This window comes from Syngnathoides biaculeatus, chromosome 10 (genome assembly GCF_019802595.1).
Source record: "Syngnathoides biaculeatus isolate LvHL_M chromosome 10, ASM1980259v1, whole genome shotgun sequence".
Taxonomy (NCBI): Eukaryota; Metazoa; Chordata; class Actinopteri; order Syngnathiformes; family Syngnathidae; genus Syngnathoides; species Syngnathoides biaculeatus.
In genome coordinates, this window is record NC_084649.1 from 11,209,155 (window position 1) to 11,231,464 (window position 22,310).

The 22,310-nt window shown below is 40.3% G+C and overlaps 1 protein-coding gene across 2 annotated transcripts in view; it reads left to right on the plus strand.

The window, feature by feature from the left end:
* Positions 1-15,530, plus strand: part of cpne5b (copine Vb) — a 116,926-nt gene extending 101,396 nt beyond the window's left edge. For both annotated transcript variants that reach the window (XM_061832777.1, XM_061832778.1), the window contains 4 exons: positions 178-280; positions 4,990-5,047; positions 5,465-5,538; positions 10,144-15,530. In XM_061832777.1, coding sequence (XP_061688761.1) covers positions 178-280; positions 4,990-5,047; positions 5,465-5,538; positions 10,144-10,335 — 427 coding nt within the window. In that variant the 3' untranslated portion in view covers positions 10,336-15,530. The remainder of the gene's footprint in view (positions 1-177; positions 281-4,989; positions 5,048-5,464; positions 5,539-10,143) is intronic.
* Positions 15,531-22,310: the final 6,780 nt, after the last annotated feature.

The following is a 22,310-nucleotide window of genomic DNA, read 5'->3' on the forward strand; positions in this document are numbered from 1 at the left end:
GTGCACTCGGGTATAAATCACTGTGACAAGATGACAATCTGAGAATCGAAGTTTGTTCTTTTCTCCAAAATAAAGACGAGTGTTATTCAATGAGCATTTTGCATGAAAAGATATAAATTGGTCATCGTTTGCTATTTAAAATTACTGTGATGTCTCGTCAAATATGTGTGCACACAGGTATGCGGCATCAGTGCAAGACGGCTCCCAGTACTTTGTCCTCCTCATCATTACAGATGGAGTCATATCTGACATGGCTCAGACCAAAGAGGCCATTGTTAATGTAAGTGTGGGGAAGGCCAGGACTAATTTGGCTAAGACACAATTTAATCTAAACGTTGTTAATGAAGAAGACGGGGTTAATTCATTAACATTTGTACACAATGTTCTCCAGATATCCAATTAAATGGACGAGCAGAGGAACGTTACTAAATGTGTTCAAATATGTACTTATAATGGACATAATCCTCTGACACTCAAAAATGCACATTTGAAGTGTAAGTGAAAGAATATTTGTCCCTTCATACTATATATAATACATTTGCCAAAGAAAGGACATATTCCACATATTCATTAAAAACATGTCTCGACATAGACAACATTCTGCTCTCTCCCTCCACAATATAATGTCTTTCTATCTTTGAATAGAGGCTTTTAATTTCTCCTTTTGTTTTCTACTTCTAAGCATCTAGCACCTCCTCCGCAGCCTGCCACAGGCTCAGAACACCCAGCAGACTGGATTTAAAGGGAATTTGCGACTGTTAGTCAACACATTAGAACAGCCACACCTTCCTTTTAAGATCTTGCCTGCTGCTCTATCGCACAGTTTCTTCCCTGACTGCCGACTGATGCTTGCCGCTTCCACTGCTTCCACTTTCACTCTCTGTGGATCTTTGTGAGTCATCTTTATACATGATACCTGCAGGAAATGTGTTTTCCCTTAAAAATAATAAGGATGGCATGCGAAAAAACCTGCACAACTCTTTGTACTTGTCACTAACCTCTGTGTGTGAGAAAAGAGAAAAGACAGTATTTATACATTCTAGCCAAAGCTCCTAGTCTACACAAAACTACATGTCAATGACTCGTCACCTTTCCTCCGGCCCCTTTGCTGCTTCCCTTTGGAAAAGTCAGACCCTCTCGCCCACACATGCAAAGACGTCTGCTGTCTCTTTCATTCTCATCCCCTCTCGACGATCAAATCCCGCTCCCACAGCCGTGTCACCCTTTTCCCAATAGAACCAAATCCTTCACAGTCTTTGATTTCTTTCGCTCTCTCATCTTATTAACTTTCTTTATCCTTCATCTCACTAAAGCGCTCCACTTCACTTTAGATTGTAAACGGGATTTTCTTGAATGAAACTTGAAGGGGTGACTGATGTGCAAGTGGTACTGCTATGATAAAAGTAAACCAGGGTGGGGAAATAAAATCCTCCAAGTGGGAGATAAATAAAAATGCAAGTCTTATCATAAAATAAAAATTCATTCATCCATTTTGTACTATATACTGCTTAACATGTTCCGGATCCTGGGGAGCTAGAGCCTATCGCAACTGACTTCAGACAAAAGGCCAAAATTAAGAATGCATCAGATAAAAAAAAAAAAAAAAAAAATCATCAGGGCTCATATGATCCTGCGAGGGTGTGTTTTTCTAAGTTTTGAATAGAGGACCTTGGGTCACTTAAAGAGATGTCTTGTGTTGTGTGTCGGGATGCACTCACATCTGAAAAAACACCCCAAAAAAGGATATGCCTGCATGACATTTGCATTTAAGGTGCACATCCGCAGTCAGATGGTGAGAAAATGAGTGGTTTCTTTGTTGTTTCATTATGTTGACTCTGGGCTGTCAGCGGCATGGAAGAATTAGGGCATGGTATACTGCCAGGTTATTTTTGGTTCTAATGTCATGGGCTACATACACACACATTTGTCTCAGCGTGTGTGTGGGAGGACAGCCACTGACAGAAGTGTTCAACACTGATTATTATGTTCAAGTGCAGCATTGGAGATGCTCCCTAATTAGCTAGACAAATACAGTATCATTTAAGTAAATAGCTGCAGTTATTCCACGAACAGTCAAGCTGGCCAGTTTTTCACCAACATTACCTATTAGTCATCAGTTTCAAGATTAGTCTGATATTTTGATCCACAGAAATGTCAAAAACTATTGGTTTGTGAAATTAATGTATTATGATTCCAGCTAGCAAGCCAAAAGTAGCAACAGGACTTGAGTTGTCTCCCACCACCATTCTGCAGCTATACCCATCGGTGGGACATTTGGTAGCAGGCTACACAGAGACTGAGCAAAAAATGTTGTATTGCTCATCGGTGCCTCTGTTCTTCTTCTTCTTTTCCTTTCGGCTTGTCCCATTAACTTGTGCAATTTTCTTTAAGTCCTCACGGTCCTCGTTGTACAAGTTGTGTAGATCGTACAAGTTATGTAGTTACTCACGTTAGATGTTTCTTCAACGGCAATGATTTGATCAAAAATGCATCTCGTTGTTAGCCAGCTTAGCTAAGGTAAGCTGGGCCAATAAGCAAGTTTAAGTTGAAGGTTCCATTTGCTCAACTTCCTATAAGTACTCACGGTCCTCGTTGTATACGATATGTAGGTTTTGCAAGTCGTGTAGGTACTAGCCTTTTGATGTTTTCCTCCTTAGCAATGATTTGATTACAGGCGTCGTGTTGTTAGCAAGCAAGGCTAGGCTAAGCTTGGCCGAGCAGCTTCAACGCAAACGATACGGCTCCAATTTGGGTACTAAGAGTCGACAGATAATCGTTTTAGTCCACTGAAGTCGTCAACAGGGGTGTCCCACGTCGAGGATTGACAACATTCAGCTAAAATTTAGCAGGATTTATTGAAGTCTCCCAAAAGAAAATACCCAAAATTTATGATTTCAATGAGAAAATCCATCCATCCATCTTTTGTGGGTCAGGTCGTGGGGGCAGTAGCCTTAGCAGGGATGCCCAGATTTCCCTTTCCCCAGCCACTTCATCCAGCTCTTCTGAGAGGATCCCAAGGCGTTCCCAGGCCAGCCAAGAGACGTAGTCTCCCCAGCTTGTCCTGGGTTATCCTCTGGGTCTCTTTTTGGTGGGACATGCCTAGAACACCTCACTAGGTAGGCCTCCAGGAGGCATCCCGATCAGATGCCCCAGCCACCTGATTTTGGTCCTCTCAATGTGGAGGAGCAGCAGCTCAACACTGAGCCCCTCCTGGATGACCAAGTTTCTCACCCTCTCTCTAAGGGAGAGCCATTAGAGCTTCGCCTTTCGACTTAGCTCCCTTTTTAGCACAACGGAGCGATACAAACTCTGCATCACTGCAGACGCTGCACCAATCCACTTGCCAATGAGAAAATCTAATCCTAAACTACTGTATAAAAACACAAAGTAAGTAATTGAAGTGTATCTTCTCATCTCATTGTTCAAAGTGCTTTCTGTTTTGATTATTATTATTGCTGTCTGCCTATCCCCACAAGCATGTTTTTGGGATGTGGGAGGAAAATGGAGTGCCCAGGAGGAAACCCATGCAGGGACAGGGAGAACATGCAGACGCCACACAGGCAAACCCCAATCCTCAGTTCTCTGAGGCAAACGATCTAACCAGTCATCCATTGTTCCAACTACTTGAATCCATTTATAAAGAATTAAACATTTTTGTCAGACTTTGCATCAATTGAATGGCAGTTATGTTGTTGCCAACCTCGGCCACCCGGGAGCAGTACAAGTTGCCCTCTACATGGACATATGTAGCGTCTGAGCATCTAAACTCCTTTCAGAAGATAAAGAATATATGACTGAGTAGTTATATTGAATGCCTAAATGTGTTACTGCACTCTTTGTGCTCAAATATCAGTTGCATAAACGGTTATACTGTATATCTCTTTCCCATCATGTGTTAGCATTAGCATTAAGCTCGTGAACTAAAGGAATCAAACTCGCAGCCTAAAGGCTATGTGGTTGCTTTGCATACAGCTTTAATACTCCTAGTTTTATGTTTAGTTTGGGAGTAAACTAACTGCAAGTGGCATTGTACGTAGCGCTTCTTGACTCTTTTTGGAAGAATTGTTCACTTTCTCAAAATGCTGCTTATTGTGAAGTGATTTCCATTCATTGCCACCAATGCCTGTTCGTATCTCAAGTTTCTGCTCACAAGTCAAAACAAAAACAAAAAATGAATGAATGACAGCTTGTATCTTGAAAAACCTTTAAGTGAGGTCACTCGTAATGGGGATGGACTGTTGTAGTTTATTTTTAAATGATTTGGTGTGTTTTGTTGCAGTTATGTCAAAATTAAGTTTCAATTTTAAGAGGTGAATGTCCTGCATTTTGATGTGTCGTGTTTCCCATGTGATTGGCTTGCTGAGCTTTTTACTGTGGATGTGTGGATTGGGAGTGGCTGGGCGAACAAGGTTGGATGCTGTATTGACTAAAGTTGGCATTGCCTCCCTTTCTCTCCTCTCCCAGCTCACAAAAGCTTCCATCCATTCTGAACCTCAGACAACAAATTGTATCACTCATCACAATGCTTGCCAAAAGTCTCCCTGTGGACTATTGAAGCAGCTGTTTATCAGTGTAGCAGTTAATATTGTCACTCGATTTCACCTCCTTCTCGATGCAGATATATATATTTTTTTTTTTAGAAAAAACAGATTTCACTGAGCTTTACCAACAAAAAATGTGGATTCAAAGAACTAAAGCATGTGGAATATAAATGTTCCGCCGCAGTACTTTACTTTCTGAGCTTGCTTACCTGGCTTAATGCCCTTTGCTGTTTTCCCCATTCATCCAAGCTTTAAAGGTCATTCAGCTAGTTAAAGAGGGATGCGGAACATTAGAGTTTCTGTTACGTGCATACGGGTGCATGTATCTTCTCTGATGTCACAAAGTCTGGAACATTGTAGAAGCCTCCTCCTCCTCCCTTAAATGGAACTAAAGGGATTATAAGAAGTGAAAGGTTTTTTTAATTGCTTTACTTTGATTGTTCTGTAGGGTGCAAAGCTTCCAATGTCCATCATCATCGTTGGAGTGGGTCAGGCTGAATTTGACGGTATGGTGACTTTCATGGTTAAACCTGCTGCAATGATGAATTCTAATCACCCCTTTAATTGCATGCAGCAGAAATATAGCCACAGTAATAATGTCGATATTGCAGGGCTCATAGCATTTCTCGTTGCACAACAAACCTGTTCAAATAATGTGACAAAATAATGGGCAGTAATTGACATTTCAAATTGCTGTTCATAATAGTAAGGATTAGGAAATTGCTGTCCACGATCATTTGTATCCCAGGTGGATGAGTCTATAATTATAAAATATAATGGTAGGCCATAATATACTGTAGGATATTTCATTTGATTAGATATGTATGCAGCAACAGAGCACTTAAACCTATCCCTGCCCTTGGTCAAGAACGGTATCAATTTATTTCTTTGCTTTCCACTCATGCCTTTATGTGTTCTTGCAGCTATGGTGGAGTTGGATGGCGATGACATTCGGGTCTCTTCCCGAGGGAAACTTGCAGAGAGAGACATCGTCCAGGTAACTGCTCATATCAAGGCAGGAAATTGTAGCTATTCGCTGATATTGTAGGTACACTATCTAAGTCAGAAAAGGGAAAGCAGGAGAATTGCAAATATTCCAAAACAACAACACATTCCAAAAAAAAGGTTGGGACAGCGACAACAAAAGACTGGGGAAGTTCAGGAATGCTCAGAAAACACCTGTTTGTAACATTGCACAGGTGAAAAGGTTAACTGGTATGAAAGGAGCATTCCCATAAAGCTCAGCTGTTCACAAGGAAGGATTAGGGGAGGTTCACCCCTTAGTGAACAAGTGTCGCAAATAGTCCAACAATTCAAGAAAATTTTGCAATGTACAATTTTGAGGAATATATGTATATTTCATCAGATACGGTCCACAATTTCATCAACACATTCAATGATTCTGGGGAAACGCTAAATATCTGCAAGTAAGCAGCAAAGCGTAAAACCAACAATGAATGATCATGACCTTCAATCCCTCAGACGGAATTGTATTAAAAACCGGCATCACGGTACAAACACACGGTACATTGCCACATGGTTTTAGGAACACTTTAGAAAATTGGATTAGATTATCAGTTAACTTAGTTCATTGCTACTTCTACTGTCATGAAAAACTGCAAGGAAAAACTCTACATGCAACGCAAAAGCCATATAGTGTATCAACAACAACCAGAAACAGCGCCAGCCTGTCTGAGCCCGAGCTCAACTAAGATGGACTGAGGCAAAGTGGAAAGGTGTGCTTTGGTCTGTGAGTACACGTTTTTAATTGTTTTTGGAAATCATTGACGCCACATCCTCCGGGCGAAAGAGAAAAAGGGCCATCTGTCTTGTTATCAATGCAGCGTTCAAAAGCCAGCATTCGTGATGGTATCGTGGTGTGTTAGTGACCATTTCATGGATAACTTGCCAATCTGTGAAGGCACCATTAATGCTGAAAGGTACATAAAGGATTGGAGCAACATATGCTGTTAAGAGATGTGCCTTCTTATTTTGGCAAGATAATGCCTAGCCACATTTTGCACCAATTACAATACTCTGGCTTTGCAGTAGTAAAAGACTGTGGGGCTGCCAGAAGTACAGACCTGTCTCCCAAATGTGTGGTGCTTAATGAATTGCAAAATACAACAAGGGAGACATCGGACTGTTGAGCAACTGTAGTTGGACACATTGAGCAAGAATGGGATAGAAATCCATTGACAAAGCTTCAACAATCAGTGGCCTTACAAACTCTTACTTGGTATTGTTAAATCATTTCTCACAATAATTCAAACAATTTAAAAATAATTTTTAACAGGAAAAGTAACAGCTAAATATTGAGGCAATACTTCATTTCATTATAAAGGTCTGGTATCTCTGCAATTATCACTTCTTCTTCTTCTTCTTTTCCTTTCAGCTTGTCCCGTTAGGGGACGCCACAGCGTGTCATCTTTTGCCATCTTAGCCTATCTCCTGCATCTTCCTCTCTAACCCCAACTGCCCTCATGTCTTCCCTCACCACATCCATAAACCTTCTCTTTGGTCTTCCTCTCGCTCTTTTGCCTGGGAGCTCCATCCTCAGCATCGTTCTACCAATAAACTCACTCTCTTGCCTCTGAACATGTCCAAACCATCGAAGTCTGCTCTCTCGAATCTTGTCTCCAAAACATCCAGCTTTGGCTGTCCCTCTAATGAGCTCATTTCTAATCCTATCCAACCTGGTCACTCCGAGCGAGAACCTCAACATCTTCATTTCTGCCACCTCCAGTTCAGCTTCCTGTTGTTTCTTCAGTGCCACCGTCTCTAATCCGTACATCATGGCCGGCCTCACCACTGTTTTGTAAACTTTGCCCTTCATCCTAGCAGACACTCTTCTGTCACATAACACACCAGACACCTTTCGCCAGCTGTTCCAACCTGCTTGGACCCGTTTCTTCACTTCCTGACCACACTCTCCATTGCTCTGTATTGTTGACCCCAAGTATTTGAAGTCGTCCACCCTCGCTATCTCTTCTCCCTGTAGCCTCACTCTTCCCCCTCCACTTTTCTCATTCACGCACATATATTCTGTTTTACTTCGGCTAATCTTCATTCCTCTCCTTTCCAGTGCATGTCTCCATCTTTCCAATTGTTCCTCTGCATGCTCCCTGCTTTCACTGCATATCACAATATCATCTGCGAACATCATGGTCCAAGGGGATTCCAGTCTAACCTCATCTGTCAGCCTATCCATTACCACTGCAAACAGGAAGGGGCTCAGAGCTGATCCCTGATGCAGTCCCACCTCCACCTTAAATTCCTCTGTCACACCTAAGGCACACCTCACCGCTGTTCTGCTGCCCTCATATATGTCCTGTACTATTTTAACATACTTCTCTGCCACACCAGACTTACGCATGCAGTACCACAGTTCCTCTCTTGGTACTCTGTCATAGGCTTTCTCTAGATCCACAAAGACGCAATGTAGCTCCTTCTGACCTTCTCTGTACTTTTCCACGAGCATCCTCAAGGCAAATAATGCATCTGTGGTACTCTTTCTAGGCATGAAACCATACTGTTGCTCACCGATACATACTTCTGTCCTGAGTCTAGCCTCCACTGCTCTTTCCCATAACTTCATTGTGTGGCTCATGAACTTTATTCCTCTATAATTCCCACAGCTCTGAACATCCCCTTTGTTCTTAAAAATGGGAACTAGAACACTTTTCCTCCATTCTTCAGGCATCTTTTCGCCCGCTAGTATTCTGTTGAATAAGTTGGTCAAAAACTCCACAGCCATCTCTCCAAATTGCTTCCATACCTCTACCGGTATGTCATCAGGACCAACTGCCTTTCCATTTTTCATCCTTTGTAGTGCCTTTCTGACTTCCCCCTTAGTGATCATTTCCACTTCCTGGTCCTTCACTCTTGCCTCTTCAACTCTTCCTTCTCTCTCATTTTCTTCATTCATCAACTTCTCAAAGTATTCTTTCCATCTATTTAGCACACTACCGGCACCAGTCAACACATTTCCATCTCTATCCTTAATCACCCTAACCTTCTGCACATCCTTCCCATCTCTATCCCTCTGTCTGGCCAACCTGTAGAGATCCTTTTCTCCTTCTTTCGTGTCCAACCTGGTGTACATGTCTTCATATGCCTCTTGTTTAGCCTTTGCCACCTCTACCTTTGCCCTACGTCGCATCTCGATGTACTCCTTTCGCCTCTCCTCAGTCCTCTCAGTATCCACTTCTTCTTCGCTAATCTCTTTCCTTGTATGACTCCCTGTATTATGGGGTTCCACCACCAAGTCTCCTTCTCCCCTTTCCTACCAGATGACACACCAAGTACTCTCCTGCCTGTCTCTCTGATCACCTTGGCTGTCGTCGTCCAGTCTTCCGGGAGCTTCGGTTGTCCATCGAGAGCCTGTCTCACCTCTTTCCGGAAGGCCGCACAACATTCTTCCTTTCTCAGCTTCCACCACATGGTTCTCTGCTCTACCTTTGTCTTCTTAATCTTCCTACCCACCACCAGAATCATCCTACATACTACCATCCTATGCTGTCGAGCTACACTCTCCCCTACCACTACTTTACAGTCAGTAACCTCCTTCAGATTACATCGTCTGCACAAAATATAATCTACCTGCGTGGTTCTACCTCCGCTCTTGTAGATCACTATATGTTCCTCCCTCTTTTGGAAATAAGTGTTCACTACAGCCATCTCCATCCTTTTTGCAAAGTCCACCACCATCTGCCCTTCAAAGTTCCTTTCCTGGATGCCGTACTTACCCATCACTTCTTCATCGCCCCTGTTTCCTTTACCAATATGTCCATTACAATCTGCACCAATCACAACTCTCTTGCTGTCTGGGATGCTCAGAACTACTTCATCTAGTTCCTTCCAGAATTTCTCTTTCAACTCTAGGTCACATCCTACCTGTGGTGCATAGCCGCTAACCACATTATACATAACACCCTCAATTTCAAATTTTAGTCTCATCACTCGATCTGATACTCTTTTCACCTCCAAGACATTCTTAGCCAGCTCTTCCTTTAAAATAACCCCTACTCCATTTCTCTTCCCATCTACTCCGTGGTAGAATAATTTAAACCTGCTCCCAAACTTCTAGCCTTACTACCTTTCCACCTGCTCTCTTGGATGCACAGAATATCAACCTTTCTCCTCATCATCATGTCAACCAACTCCTGAGCTTTTCCTGTCATAGTCCCAACATTCAAAGTCCCTACACTCAGTTGTAGGCTCTGTGCATTCCTCTTTTTCTTCTGACGCTGGATCCGGTTTCTGCAATTTCTCTGCAATTATCACATTCCTAGAAAATCACAATGTCCCATGACTGGTGAGCTATCTCAAGAACTTACTCATTTTTGTCCTTTGGGGCGACCTGGCACAGGTAGCATGTTGGTAATCCCTGCCCTGGAAGCATTTTTGTATTAGTATCTTTGTATTTCAAAACAGAACAACATTCATTCTTTTGGTTGGTTTGTATGTACAGAATGAAAATAAATACATAATGACAACATATACAAAGGTGGATGACCTGTAACATTTTGTAATTCTTGTTATTCTATGACTCTAATTAGGTTTTATATTTATATATACATTTTGTGTTGTTCCTCCTCAGTTTGTTCCCTTCAGAGATTATATGGACAGGACAGGTAACCATGTGCTGAGCATGGCCCGGCTTGCTAAAGACGTGCTCGCAGAGATCCCCGACCAGTTCATTTCCTACATGAAGAGTCGGGGGATTAAGCCTAACCCGGCCCCGCCGCCTTACACGCCGCCTGGACTCACACATCACCACACGCACATCTGACCAGATGGCTTTTTATTGATGACTAACAGCGTGAAGCAGTCATCTCCTTCAGGTGGCATTTTCTTGAGGGGATGATGCAAACTTTCCAGGACCCGTTGGCAAAAAGCATTTTTTAAATCAGAACTGCGGCAAAGACTGTTTCACGCCAAAACGGGCAGCAGGTCAGTCGAACAAGAAGATCGTGTCGTGGTGAAAACTTGTGCCTGTCTGTGCTTGTTTCTCACAGTGTTTCAGGTGGCGAACTTTGACCTGAAACACTACTTGTCAGTTTTTGGTGTAGCCCAGTACGGTGATGTTTTCAGGCACCTTTTCTTGTCTGGAATTGTTTTTTATATTTGGAGATGATCTCCCTATTTACTTAATGATGCATCAAGAGTGATGAAGGAAAAATACATGGGTGTCGTTTACAATTTGATTTCTTCAAACATCAATCAGGTATTACATACCATTATAGAGATTGCCTTTCCTTTACTTAAGTTTATAAGAGCATGTTGTTCCAGAGTCCCCTTATTTAGAATTTGTCAAATATTTTACAGAATGGCATGGAATTTGCAGAGAGGAGAGAGGCTTTTAATTCTTCTCATTTTGCTCGCTGCAATGAAAGCAGTTTCAGAAGTCATGAAATTTGCAGGCCAATACTCTATCTTCCTTGCAGCTACATAGTGCGATGATGTTTTTTTTTTTCATTATTATTGTCATTTGCTTTACTGATATTAAATACAGCGGATTGTATTCATGGAACTGGCTCGCACAATTGAAATGGATTGTTGTATCCTTTATTATTTCTGAATTAAGATACACTGTATTGACAAAACAATTTGCTCACCTGGCTTGACTAGCAATTATATTCAATTGTAAATCCATATGGTTTAACAATGGATTTTTATTTATATATACTTTTTAAGCATGGCCAATATTCTCTTTCAACACCAGTTTTGTTTTCTTACAGCTCTGCATTGCTAACTTCATACGGTATTTGCTTGTTAGCATTTGTTGACATGCCACAAGCATTAAAGTAAACTCTTTTGTTTGTTTGTTTTTACTGTGTATGTTTCAGACTAGTCTTTGTTTGTCAATAGCATATGTAGGTAAATACCTATATTTTGTGGGCAGTTTTGTGGTACCTTTTTTTTGGCACCTCTGTATCATTTTGACTTCAATATCTACTAGATGTAGAGATAAGGGGGAAGGGGGGGTTCTGGTATGTTAGAACCTCTAAAGTCAACCACATTCCATGCAAAACAGATCTCTGATTCGTTCGTATTTTAAAGCAATTTTCCCATGGGAAATGACGAAAATTAAACAAATCAGTCAAAGGGTCAAAATGACACCACTGGCTGTTTCGCATCTCATTGTTCAAAGTGCTTTCTGTTTTGATTATTATTATTGCTGTCAGCCTAATGAAATTTTAGCCATATTGAACTCAGAGAAAGAATGGAGACGTCTTCAGTGTAATCATCGCTATGCTACTTTTATGTCGTAATGAGTTCTATTTCCAGTTCTATCACACAGTCCCTCTTTGACATCACTGGTACCATCTGTGGTAGCATCACCAAAAAGCCAAAGAAAAAGCAAAATACACTTTTGTATATCGTTAAGATGCTCACTGAGCTGAAGTCACAATATAAGATCAAGTCACATGAGATTTGCTGTCGTCCAATGTAATGTGACGCATAATCAAGGTTCTTCTGCAGTTCTTGTGAAACTTTAGAACCTTTTTTTTCCCTGGATTGAAATTGGTATTGTTTGACTTCAGGGCCATTGAAATGATGAGGTTCCAGTATATTTCTACAAACCTTCAATGAGAGATTGGAGGAAAGAATATTTAAAGTCAGAATATTTCAAGACTGTTTTTTCCTATTCAAAAAAATATTATTATAATAAATGTTAATGTAACTAAAATTGGGTTATTTAGGTGAGTATCAATTTGATCGAGTTTTTTTTATTGAATGAAAGAATTTTGTGTTTATGCAGTTTACTGTGAGATGCACAGTGCAGGGTCGCCTATCGACTGATTTGGGATAAAATGTGTTGGTTTTAATAAGGTTTATTAAAAAATGTTTTTATGGAGGAAGAGATGATAAATTATCATATAGATTAGCATGCATTTTGTAAAATAATTCTTGTAAATTCCAGTCAGATCATATACGAGAAGCAGTCATAAGGTATTGAGCCAAATTTAATTTAACCTATTAATTACTGATTTTTGTTTGTTTTGTTTAAGTTTTGCCCTCTTCTTGTCCAATATTTTGGAAATTTGGTCATAATTGGATGCCTGTCAGAAGCAAAAAGCTGTGATTCAATTTCTTGCTTTGGAAGGAGAACCACTGGTAGACATTTTCTAAATATTGCAAAACCCATATAGGGAAGCTGTAAGAGGCTAACATACACAAATATAAAAAAATATATATATATGGGTGTCCAGGATTAAAGGCTAAGAACAAGAGCCTGGTTTGCTCATGAAGTCATCTGTTCTGTTGATGGACAACCATAACCCATCCACCATACTTACCCTATCTGGCATCATCAGATTATTACCATTTTTAACCTGTAGAAGGGGTTATGGGCCAGCCCTTATCAGATAACAAGCAAGTTAAGAAAAAAAAAAAGGTTTAGACTGCAGGCTACTGAATTTTACTGGATAAATGCCCATGTTCAATAATGAAAAGTCGAACACAACACCAAACTGTGAAAGTGTTATCTTTTTTTTAATGCAAATATCAATTCAGTAAAATACATAAATACAAGTATAGAGGAGAGATCTAGCACATGGTACCACTGCCATTAGCCATTTTCTGTTGCAGGGTTTTTTTTTTTGTTTTGTTTTTTTGGGTTGTATTGCCTCTTACCGGAGCTCTATTAAAGAGATGCTCTATTTCTAACAATGTATTTAGTTGAATGGGATACCTTAAAAAGGAACAATGTGTCATCATGGCAAATTAGAATGTCATTAGAAATGTTGAACTTTTTCATACCCTCTTGATGACAACATATATTTCTAAATTGTGAGTTTTTTTTTTTTTTTCATTTTCCCCAACACCTATGTGTCTGTGCACACTATTGACTTTTGACAATTTTGAGGGTGGGGAAAATTTGCATTATACATCAGAAATTATGATAAATAAAATGAGAGAATGAAGTACTGCTATGTTGTTGAAAGTATAACAATTGTATACTTTCAAAGCTCAATTCAACTTTTGCCAATTTTGTCAGCGTTATTATCAGTCAACCATTTATTTTCCTTGTCAATAATTTTGTGATGACTGCTTTTGAGGTGTCCTTTGCTTTTAAAGAAAATGCTGATTTATTAATTTAATAGCCCACAAAGTCACTCACATACTTCACATTTCATTGAAACTGTTTCACTATTGGAAAGATGTACGGGTGGGGAGAGAATATTTTATGTAGAAGGAAACCATTTTCAGTAAAAAACGTTATGTAAATGGGAATCAATATGCATGAGAATGTAAAGCATACATTTATGCTGATTTGCATACTGATGCCACCAGCACTTTAATATTAGAGAGTGCTTATGGAATATGTTTATTTTTGGAGGTATAATACTGTTTTGATTTTTTTTTCATTTTATTTATATAATTTTTTGTATTATAGGAAAGGTAATTGCTCCTGCCATGAATTACACACGATTTCCCTTTAGGGTTGTGATTTTCAACATGTGCCACCTGGATGTGTCCTTACGAGTTTTTATACGTTACTGCCATTTGTTAAATTGAAACCTGTTCAACTAAACAGCATGGATTACAGTTTGCTGTTTATTCTCTGTTGTAGTTACTTCTCCCAACATTTCTTCTCTCACCAATAGTCAGAAAACTAAATTGTAGCATGTAATTAGCATGTTACAGTTTATTTATTTTTTTAAGACCACAATCTATCTTTATTGTTTTTACAGCATTTTTTTTTTTGCATGACACTTTGCTTTCTTTTATTGTACATGACTATTGTCAAAAAGTTGGTTGTGAAATGCTTTGTAATGGATTGCCTTAAATTAAAGTTCAATTTAAACAAAAAAAAAAGAATTGTTACTTTAGTATTCAGCAATGTCATTTATGACATTTATGACATGTGGATAGCTATTTTCTGTGCTGAGTAAACATTTTTACTTCTCGAATTTGTTACAGGAGCAAGGGGTGCTCAATGCAATCCATGCAATGCAATGCAATTGCGAAGGTAGTATTGGTAGATCGCATTACGTAAAAAAAATCCTATCATCAATCCTGTCACTTCATTAACATACATATATAATCGATGATACTTGAATTTTTCTGACACATAGGTCACACGCATGGACAAACAATGGCTGTCAGAACTGACAAACTAGTCAGTGAGTTACCCCCAATTTTATTCTCGGTCTTTTCTCTCAAACTTAAGAGGTTATAAAAATGAGTGGGAGAGTTCAACCAAATAAGAAGAGAAAAAATACCACTTTCATGTAGAATGGAAGGCTCAGCATTTTTTTCACAATGACATTTTTGAAATGTGTGTGCCTCATCTGCCAGTCTCCCATCGCATTAGCAAAGAAGGGAAAGGTGGTGGCGCATTTTAGGACTCTCCGTGGAAAGTACGACACTGACTTCCCACCAAAAAGCGAGCTGAGAAAGAAAGGCGTGAAGGAACTAAAATGTCAGTTGTCCCTACTTCAAAGGTGAAAGCATCCATCATTAGTCGTCGTCATTGAGTCACGTCATCATTATAAACAAGAAATCCTTCCAAGAAGCAGAGATTGTAAAATAAGCAATCGTTGAAGCAACTAACACGTTGTTCCGGGAAAGATTATCTTGGGGCAAAAATGTTTGGTCACCCCTAAATTACACTTGTGTATTTTTTACCAAACCCCCCCGATACGGGCTGTTCGTTCTCAGTACAACCAGTGTCAGAGTTTGGTCGGCTTTGCAAATGCTCGCGTTTCTAACCTATTATGGACAGAATTTCTAGGTGCAATCGAGGCATCAACTGGGTCCGGTTTGTTGGCTTCATTATCGCATTTCTGCTTTTCACAGATAATGTGGTTCCGTTGGCTTCATCAAGCCGTGATCTCCAACACTCACTGGAACGCTTCACAGCCAAATGTGAAACACCTGGAATGAGAAACAGCACCTCCAAATCTGAAGCTATGGTGCTCAATCGGAAATAGGGTCGGGGATGACCTAACCCTAACCCTGAGTTCAAGCATTGTGTGGTCTTGTTCATGAGTGAGGGAAAGAATGGAGCAGGAAATCGATAGGTGTATCGATCAATGCAGCGTCTGTAGTCATGCGGACTTTGTATCGATCTATTGTGATAAAGAGGGAGCTAAGTCGAAAGGTGAAGCTCTTACTTTATCTGTTTTGTGAACTTGTAGAAGGCATTCGACCATGTCCCTCGAGGAGCCCTGTGGGGGGTGGGCGGGTTGGGAGTGGTACTCGGAAGTATGGTGTATTGGTTTGGTTCCTGTAAGACCGGTGCCAGAATTTGGTCCGCATTGCCGGTAGTTAATCGAGCTCATTTTCGGTGAGGGTTGGACTCCGCAGAGGCTGCCTATTGTCACCGAATTTGTTCATAACTTTGATGGACAGAATCTCTAGGCACAGTCGAGGCATAGACTGGTCTGGTCTGGTGAACTCAGCGCTGCATCTATGCTTTTTGAAGATGTGGTTCTGTTGGCTTCATGAATCCATGATCTCCAACTCTCTCTGGAGCGGGTCGCAGCTGAGTGTGAAGAGGGAGGATGAGAAGCAGCACCTCCAAATCTGAGACCATGGTTGTCAGTCAGGCACATCCAACCAGAAAGAGACCCCGGGATGACCCAGTACACGCTGAAGAGATTACGTCTCTTGGCTAGCCTGGGAACGCCTCGAGATCCCCCCGGAAGAGCTGGATGAAGAGGCTGGGGAAAGGGAAGTCTGGGCGTCCCTGCTTAAGCTTCTGCCCCCACGACCCGACCTGGAAAAGTGGTAGAAAAAGGAATGATGGATTGATTGATATAAATTTGGGTCAAACTGAAATAGCTGTCAGAGGGGCCTTTTCTGGACACTAGCATGGTAAAAGTTTTTTTTTTTTTTTTTTAAACAAAATTGAGACTTTTGTACTAAGTCCATGTTTGTTTGTCACTTAATGGATGTCTAAATAGCCAAAATGTGGAACCTTTTATTTGTTCCTTTTTTATTCCATTTCACTCGTTAAAACAAACGCTGAGTGTTCAACTCATTTGGAAAGCTTTTAAAAAGTTATTAAGCCGTTAAATCTAATTTCCCTCATGGGATGAATAAATTATCTCTCTATCGATCCATCTAAGTAAGCGGTTCCCTCCTGGGATGGTTCAAAAACACAGCTTTCCTCATGCAAATAAATAATTGTTTCAAATGTACTTAAATCCATCCAGTTGCTCTGGATTCAGGAGAGGGCTCATATAACACTCTGTAAATGATATAAGAGGCTGGAGCGGGAGATCGAATAGTTAATTATTTTTCTTTCACAACCTCTAAATATTCTCCATCTTCCTAACACTTTATGTCTTCTCTCACTACATCCATCAACATCACCAGACCTGTTCCAGTATTTATCGCCATTCGTTCATGCACAACCCCGATCACAGAAGGCTTTTCCTGTACAGTACTGCATTCTGCTGACACATCGCAATGTAACGCATAACTGAAGCAGTTAACAGAAATGTGACTCTTAAGTGCGAAACTGAAATATTAAAACTATAAATCTTTTAAATGCTTTCCGAAGCTCCTAGGCAAAAAGTAAATACTGTAGTCTAAATAGTGTACATGCAAATAGTTTGCTTGGGAGAATACGCACAGAATAATGCAGTTCTGTTGTGATTTTTTTTTTTTTTTAATAAATGGGAATATTTTTGCTAAAATGTGCCTTGCTAGTTCCCCAGTCTTTCCCAGGGCACATTCTCAACAGTGGATTAATTGAGTGAACTCGCGCTAACCGCGGGGCTTCTCCTGTCATGACAATACCTGTTCGCACTGCACCACCTGCGTCTGCGCCTCCTCTTTTTTTTTTTTTTACCAGCTCCCAAGTGCCCTCTCTTTGCCCTGTGTTCTTGTTTAACCTCCACCAATTCCCTGTGAGTTTGCATTTGCATTCAGAACAACTTAAAAGTGTTTTAACACTGACTTAAGCACCTTGAAAAGGTATTCATAAAACTAACATTTTATGACCTTATGATCACAAATATGAATGTATAATAAAAAAGAAAATATATGTTACAGATTAACAGAAGGTAGCAAAGAATTGTGAAGTGGAATAAAAATGATGTATAGTTTAAATAATTGTGAGGAATATAAAGATGCAATGTGTGGTGTGCATTTGTATTCATGCCCCTGTAGTTTTATACACCAATCATCCAGACAATACAGGGCAATCAATTGCCTTGAAAAGTCACATAATTAATAAATATAGTGGATCTCTGTATAAATAAATACATTTCCTCTCTGCATAAATTGACTTGAAGGCCTCAGTGCTTTGTAAATGCTGACTAGTGAACAACAGCATGAAGGTTGTGGAGAACTTTGAAGCAAGATTGTGTTATAAAAAAATATAGATACCAAGCTTTGAATATCTTCAGGAGCACCATTCAATCCATCCTCCAAAAATGAAAAATGTATGGCAAACCCACCAAGACGTGGCCTTCCACCTAAATTGAAAACTGCATTGAATCACATTCCTACACCATTTGCATTTCTACTCTCTGTGATATGAAAATAAATGGCATTTATTGCTTTGTGCTTTACCACTTTTTTTTCATCATGCTTTCCCTTGCTTGTAACATAAGAAGCGCACATGTATTTTTTCCCTGCTTGTTCTTTTCATATTTCCCCCGAGAGTCTCTGCCACATATTTTTGAGTGGTTCGCCTGTTCAATGACAAAAATGACAAACAATCTGGTTAAAAAATATATATATTGATATAGGATATCGTTACCGACTTGGTTGGTCTGATCGTTGTGTTCAACTTGACTAACATTTTCTGGCAACAGGTAGATTAGCTGGCAACCAGTTCAGGGTGTACCCTGCCTCCTGCCCGTTGACCGCTGGGATAGGCTCCAGCACTCCCGCGACCCTGGTGAGGATAAGCGGCTAAGAAAATGGATGGATGAATTAATCATTCATTCCACAACCACACCATAATTATGGTAAGCTACTTGTGTAGCCACAACTTGCCTGGAGCAGCGTTCAGATTCTACACCCCCCTCCTACTACCGCATTCATTCAACGGCAATACAGGTTAAATGTCTTGCTCAACGACACAATAACAAAGTGCAGTCGAACCGTCTCCTCGCCGGTTGCTACCCTATTAGCCAGGCCACCTTGACTGTGTCCCTCTGACACAACCAGGCAACATTTGTAAAACTGGAACTACCACAAAGTAGAATCAAAGGTCAAATCAATTTAATCTCCATGCTTTGGATCCAATTATCATCACGCTGTGTAGTCCCTGAGCAGAAAGTGATTGGTAATTATAAAGACTAACAACAAAGATATGGGTGTAAAATTGCATGCATAATTATTCATGAATGGACTTGGAATTCCAAATGTTTCTTGCAATAGAGCAACGAAGTTCCCTGTTATAATTATGACCAACAAACTTTGAAATCCAAAGTAGGTTGTTGAGTGATATAATTTCGCTGCTCATTAGTCCATTTTTAATGATTTATGAACTGCATCTTCATCAGTGGATCATGGTCCAAATGAATGACTCAGATTTAATTATTGATGCGATACAATCTACATTATATTGCCAAAAGTATTTGCTCACCCGCCTTGACTCTGATATGAATTTAAGTGACATCTCATTCTTAATCTATAGCTTTTACTATGACAACAGTCCCCCATTTGTGAGGTTACACACAGATGTTGGACAAAAGCTCCAGTTCGGAGTCTCTGCTCCATCTCATCCAAAAGTGTTCTTCCGGGTTCTGGTCAAGATTGTGCACAGCCAGTGAAGTTCACCCTCATCAAACTCTCTCATTTGTGTCTTTATGAACCTTGATTTGTGCACCGTCTCAAGGAGAAACAGGAAGGAGCCAACTCCAAGCTGTCCCAGCAAGGTTGCAAATTTCCAAAATTAGTCCCTGGGCTCCAGTGACTGGAACTCTGAATGTTACCGCATTCAAGAAATCTTGGAGAGTCAAACAGTTTTGGGGTTGCCTCTTCCTGTTCCAGGGTGTCCAACACACAATGCAAAGTCCATAAAAAATTGGATGAGAGAATTTATTGTGGATTAACTCAATTGTGCGGCACAGAGTCGTGCCCTCAACCTGCTAGAACACCTTTGTGTTGATTTCGAGGGGAGAGTGAGCCAGTCCATCAGTGTGTGACCTCGCAGATATGTTCCCGGATGAAGGGACACAAATTCCCATAAACGGACACCAAAAAGTTGTTGTGAGCCTTCACACAAGAGTTGAAGCTTTTATGGCTGCAAATGGTAGATCACAATCATATTAAACCATATGGATTATCAATAGAATATAATTGCTAGTCAAGCCAGGTGAGTATATTGTTTTGGCAATACAGTGTATCTTAATTCAGAAATAATAAAGCATACAACAATCCATCTCAATTGTACGAGCCAGTTCCATGAATACAATCCGCTGTATTTAATATCAGTAAAGCAAATGACAATAATAATGAAAAAAAACATCATTGCACTATGTAGCTGCAAGGAGTATTGGCTTGCAAATTTCATGACTTCTGAAACTGCTTTCATTGCAGCGAGCAAAATGAGAAGAATTAAAAGCCTCTCTCCTCTCTGCTTTCCTCTCACTACTAATTAAAAGTTAACACATCTCTTTGGTCAAAAAGAAGAAGCTTCATTAAATGGCGTAACCAATTCTACATTCTTTTGTCATTTTTAATGCCGCAGGCAGACTCCCAAGAGTTTTACTAATGAGGGATTTTTCTTTGGCCGTTTGTTGACATTGTGGTCTCCCCATCTACAGTATACCAAGAATTTTAGTTTCAGAGAGCCGCTTTGAAAATTGTTTGATTTTTTGGTTTTGTTTAATTTAATGTTATATTTTGTTCTCGTTGCAACTAAAAACCAAATGCATATTTAACAGTGACTTTGTTATTACGCAAGTAAAAAAGAGGAATATGAAAAAATAGAGCTGCAGTGCCTGTGAGCAACTAACTACAGTACAGTATTTCATACTTGCGGTGCGATTTTTTTCTGCATCATGTGCTTTTCCCTGCATGCATCCAAAGGGTGTGGTCAACAGTGGGACGATGCACAAAATAACAAATCCAGCTAGATTGCACCATCTTATGGCGAAAAGAGGTATGTGGCGTGCCCGCGCTTGGGGGTCTGTCAGACTTCCCATCAGCTTTAGGGGTTCAAACGTTTCTGTTTTGTTTTCGTTCATTTCATGTCATCACATGCTTAACTTGTACAGGCAAAAGCTTCAAATAATGATGGCAAGATTGCAAACTACAAGCATAAATGTAAGAAGGTGCTTTCATTTAGCTTTTCAATATTCTAAACTGCAAAATTCATTGCAAAAGGCATTATTTGCCTTGAAGATCCTTGTGGAACTGTAGAGAGAAGGTCAGAAGGAGCTACATTGTGCCTTTGTAGACCTAGAGAAAGCCTATGACAGAGTACCAAAAGAGGAACTGTGGTACTGCATGCACAAGACTGGTGTGGCAGAGAAATATGTTAGAATAGTACAGGACATATAAGAGGGCAGCAGAACAGCGGTGAGATGTGCCGTTGATGTGTCAGAAGAATTTAACGTGGAGGTGGGACTGCATCAGGGTTCTGCGCTGAGCCCCTTCCCTTCCTGTTTCCGGTAGTAATGGATAGGCTGACAGACGAGGTTAGACTGGAATTCCCTTGGACCATGATGTTTGCAGATGATATTGTGATCTGCAGTGAAACGAGGCAGAGGAACAATTACAAAGTTGGAGGTACGCACTGGATAGGAGAGGAATGAAGATTAGCCGAAGTGAAACAGAACAAATGTGCATGAATGTGAGGGGCAGAGGATGAAGAGTGAAGCTCCAGGGAGAAGAGATAGTGAAGGTGGATGACTTCAAATACTTGGGGTCAACAATACAGAGCAATGGTGAGTGTGGTAAGGAAGTGAAGAAACAGGTCCAAACGGGATGGAACAGTTGGCGGAAGGTGTCTGGTGTGTTATGTGACAGAAGAGTGTCTGCTAGGATGAAGGGCAAAGTTTACAAAACGGTGGTGAGGCCGGACGTGATGTACGGATTAGAGACGGTGGCCCTGAAGAAACAACAGGAAGCAAAACTTGAGGTAGCAGAAATGAAGATGCTGAGGTTCTCGCTTGGTGTGCACAGGTTGGATAGGGTTAGAAATGAGCTCATTAGAGGGACAGCCAAAGTTGGATGTTTTGGAGATAAGGTTCGAAAAAGCAGACTTCGATGGTTTGGACATGTTCAGAGGCAAGAGAGTGAGTATATTGGTAGAAGGATGCTGTGGATGGAGCTGCCAGGCAAAAGAGCAAGAGGAAGATCAAGAAAAAGGTTGATGGATGTTCTGAGGGAGGACACGAGAACAGTGGGTGTTAGAGAGGAAGATGCACGAGATAGGCTTAGATTGAAAAAGATGACATGCTGTGGCGACCCCTAATGGGACAAACTGAAAGAAAAAGAAGAAGAAACTGCAAAATTCACAAATTGCTCCAATATGAATTTTCAGACCAAGAGCTACAGAGTCAAACAAGACCGATTTGGGAAGTTGGCTGTCCTCCAGGTTTTTTACATTTATGAGCATTGTGTCTTCTTAACAGAGAATGGAAATCAAAATAGTTCCACTGTAAAACTATAGCCATCATAAATATCCTGGACTGTAGATGGATCTTTGAAGTAAGATTTTAAAATTCTGTGACATTAATTATGTTTAATATATAAATTAAGGGTTAACGAAAATAAAATCACTTCACCCAGCAGTGACGTAAATGTGCTTACCATTTGGCAAAAGTCATGTCATGCTTGGAG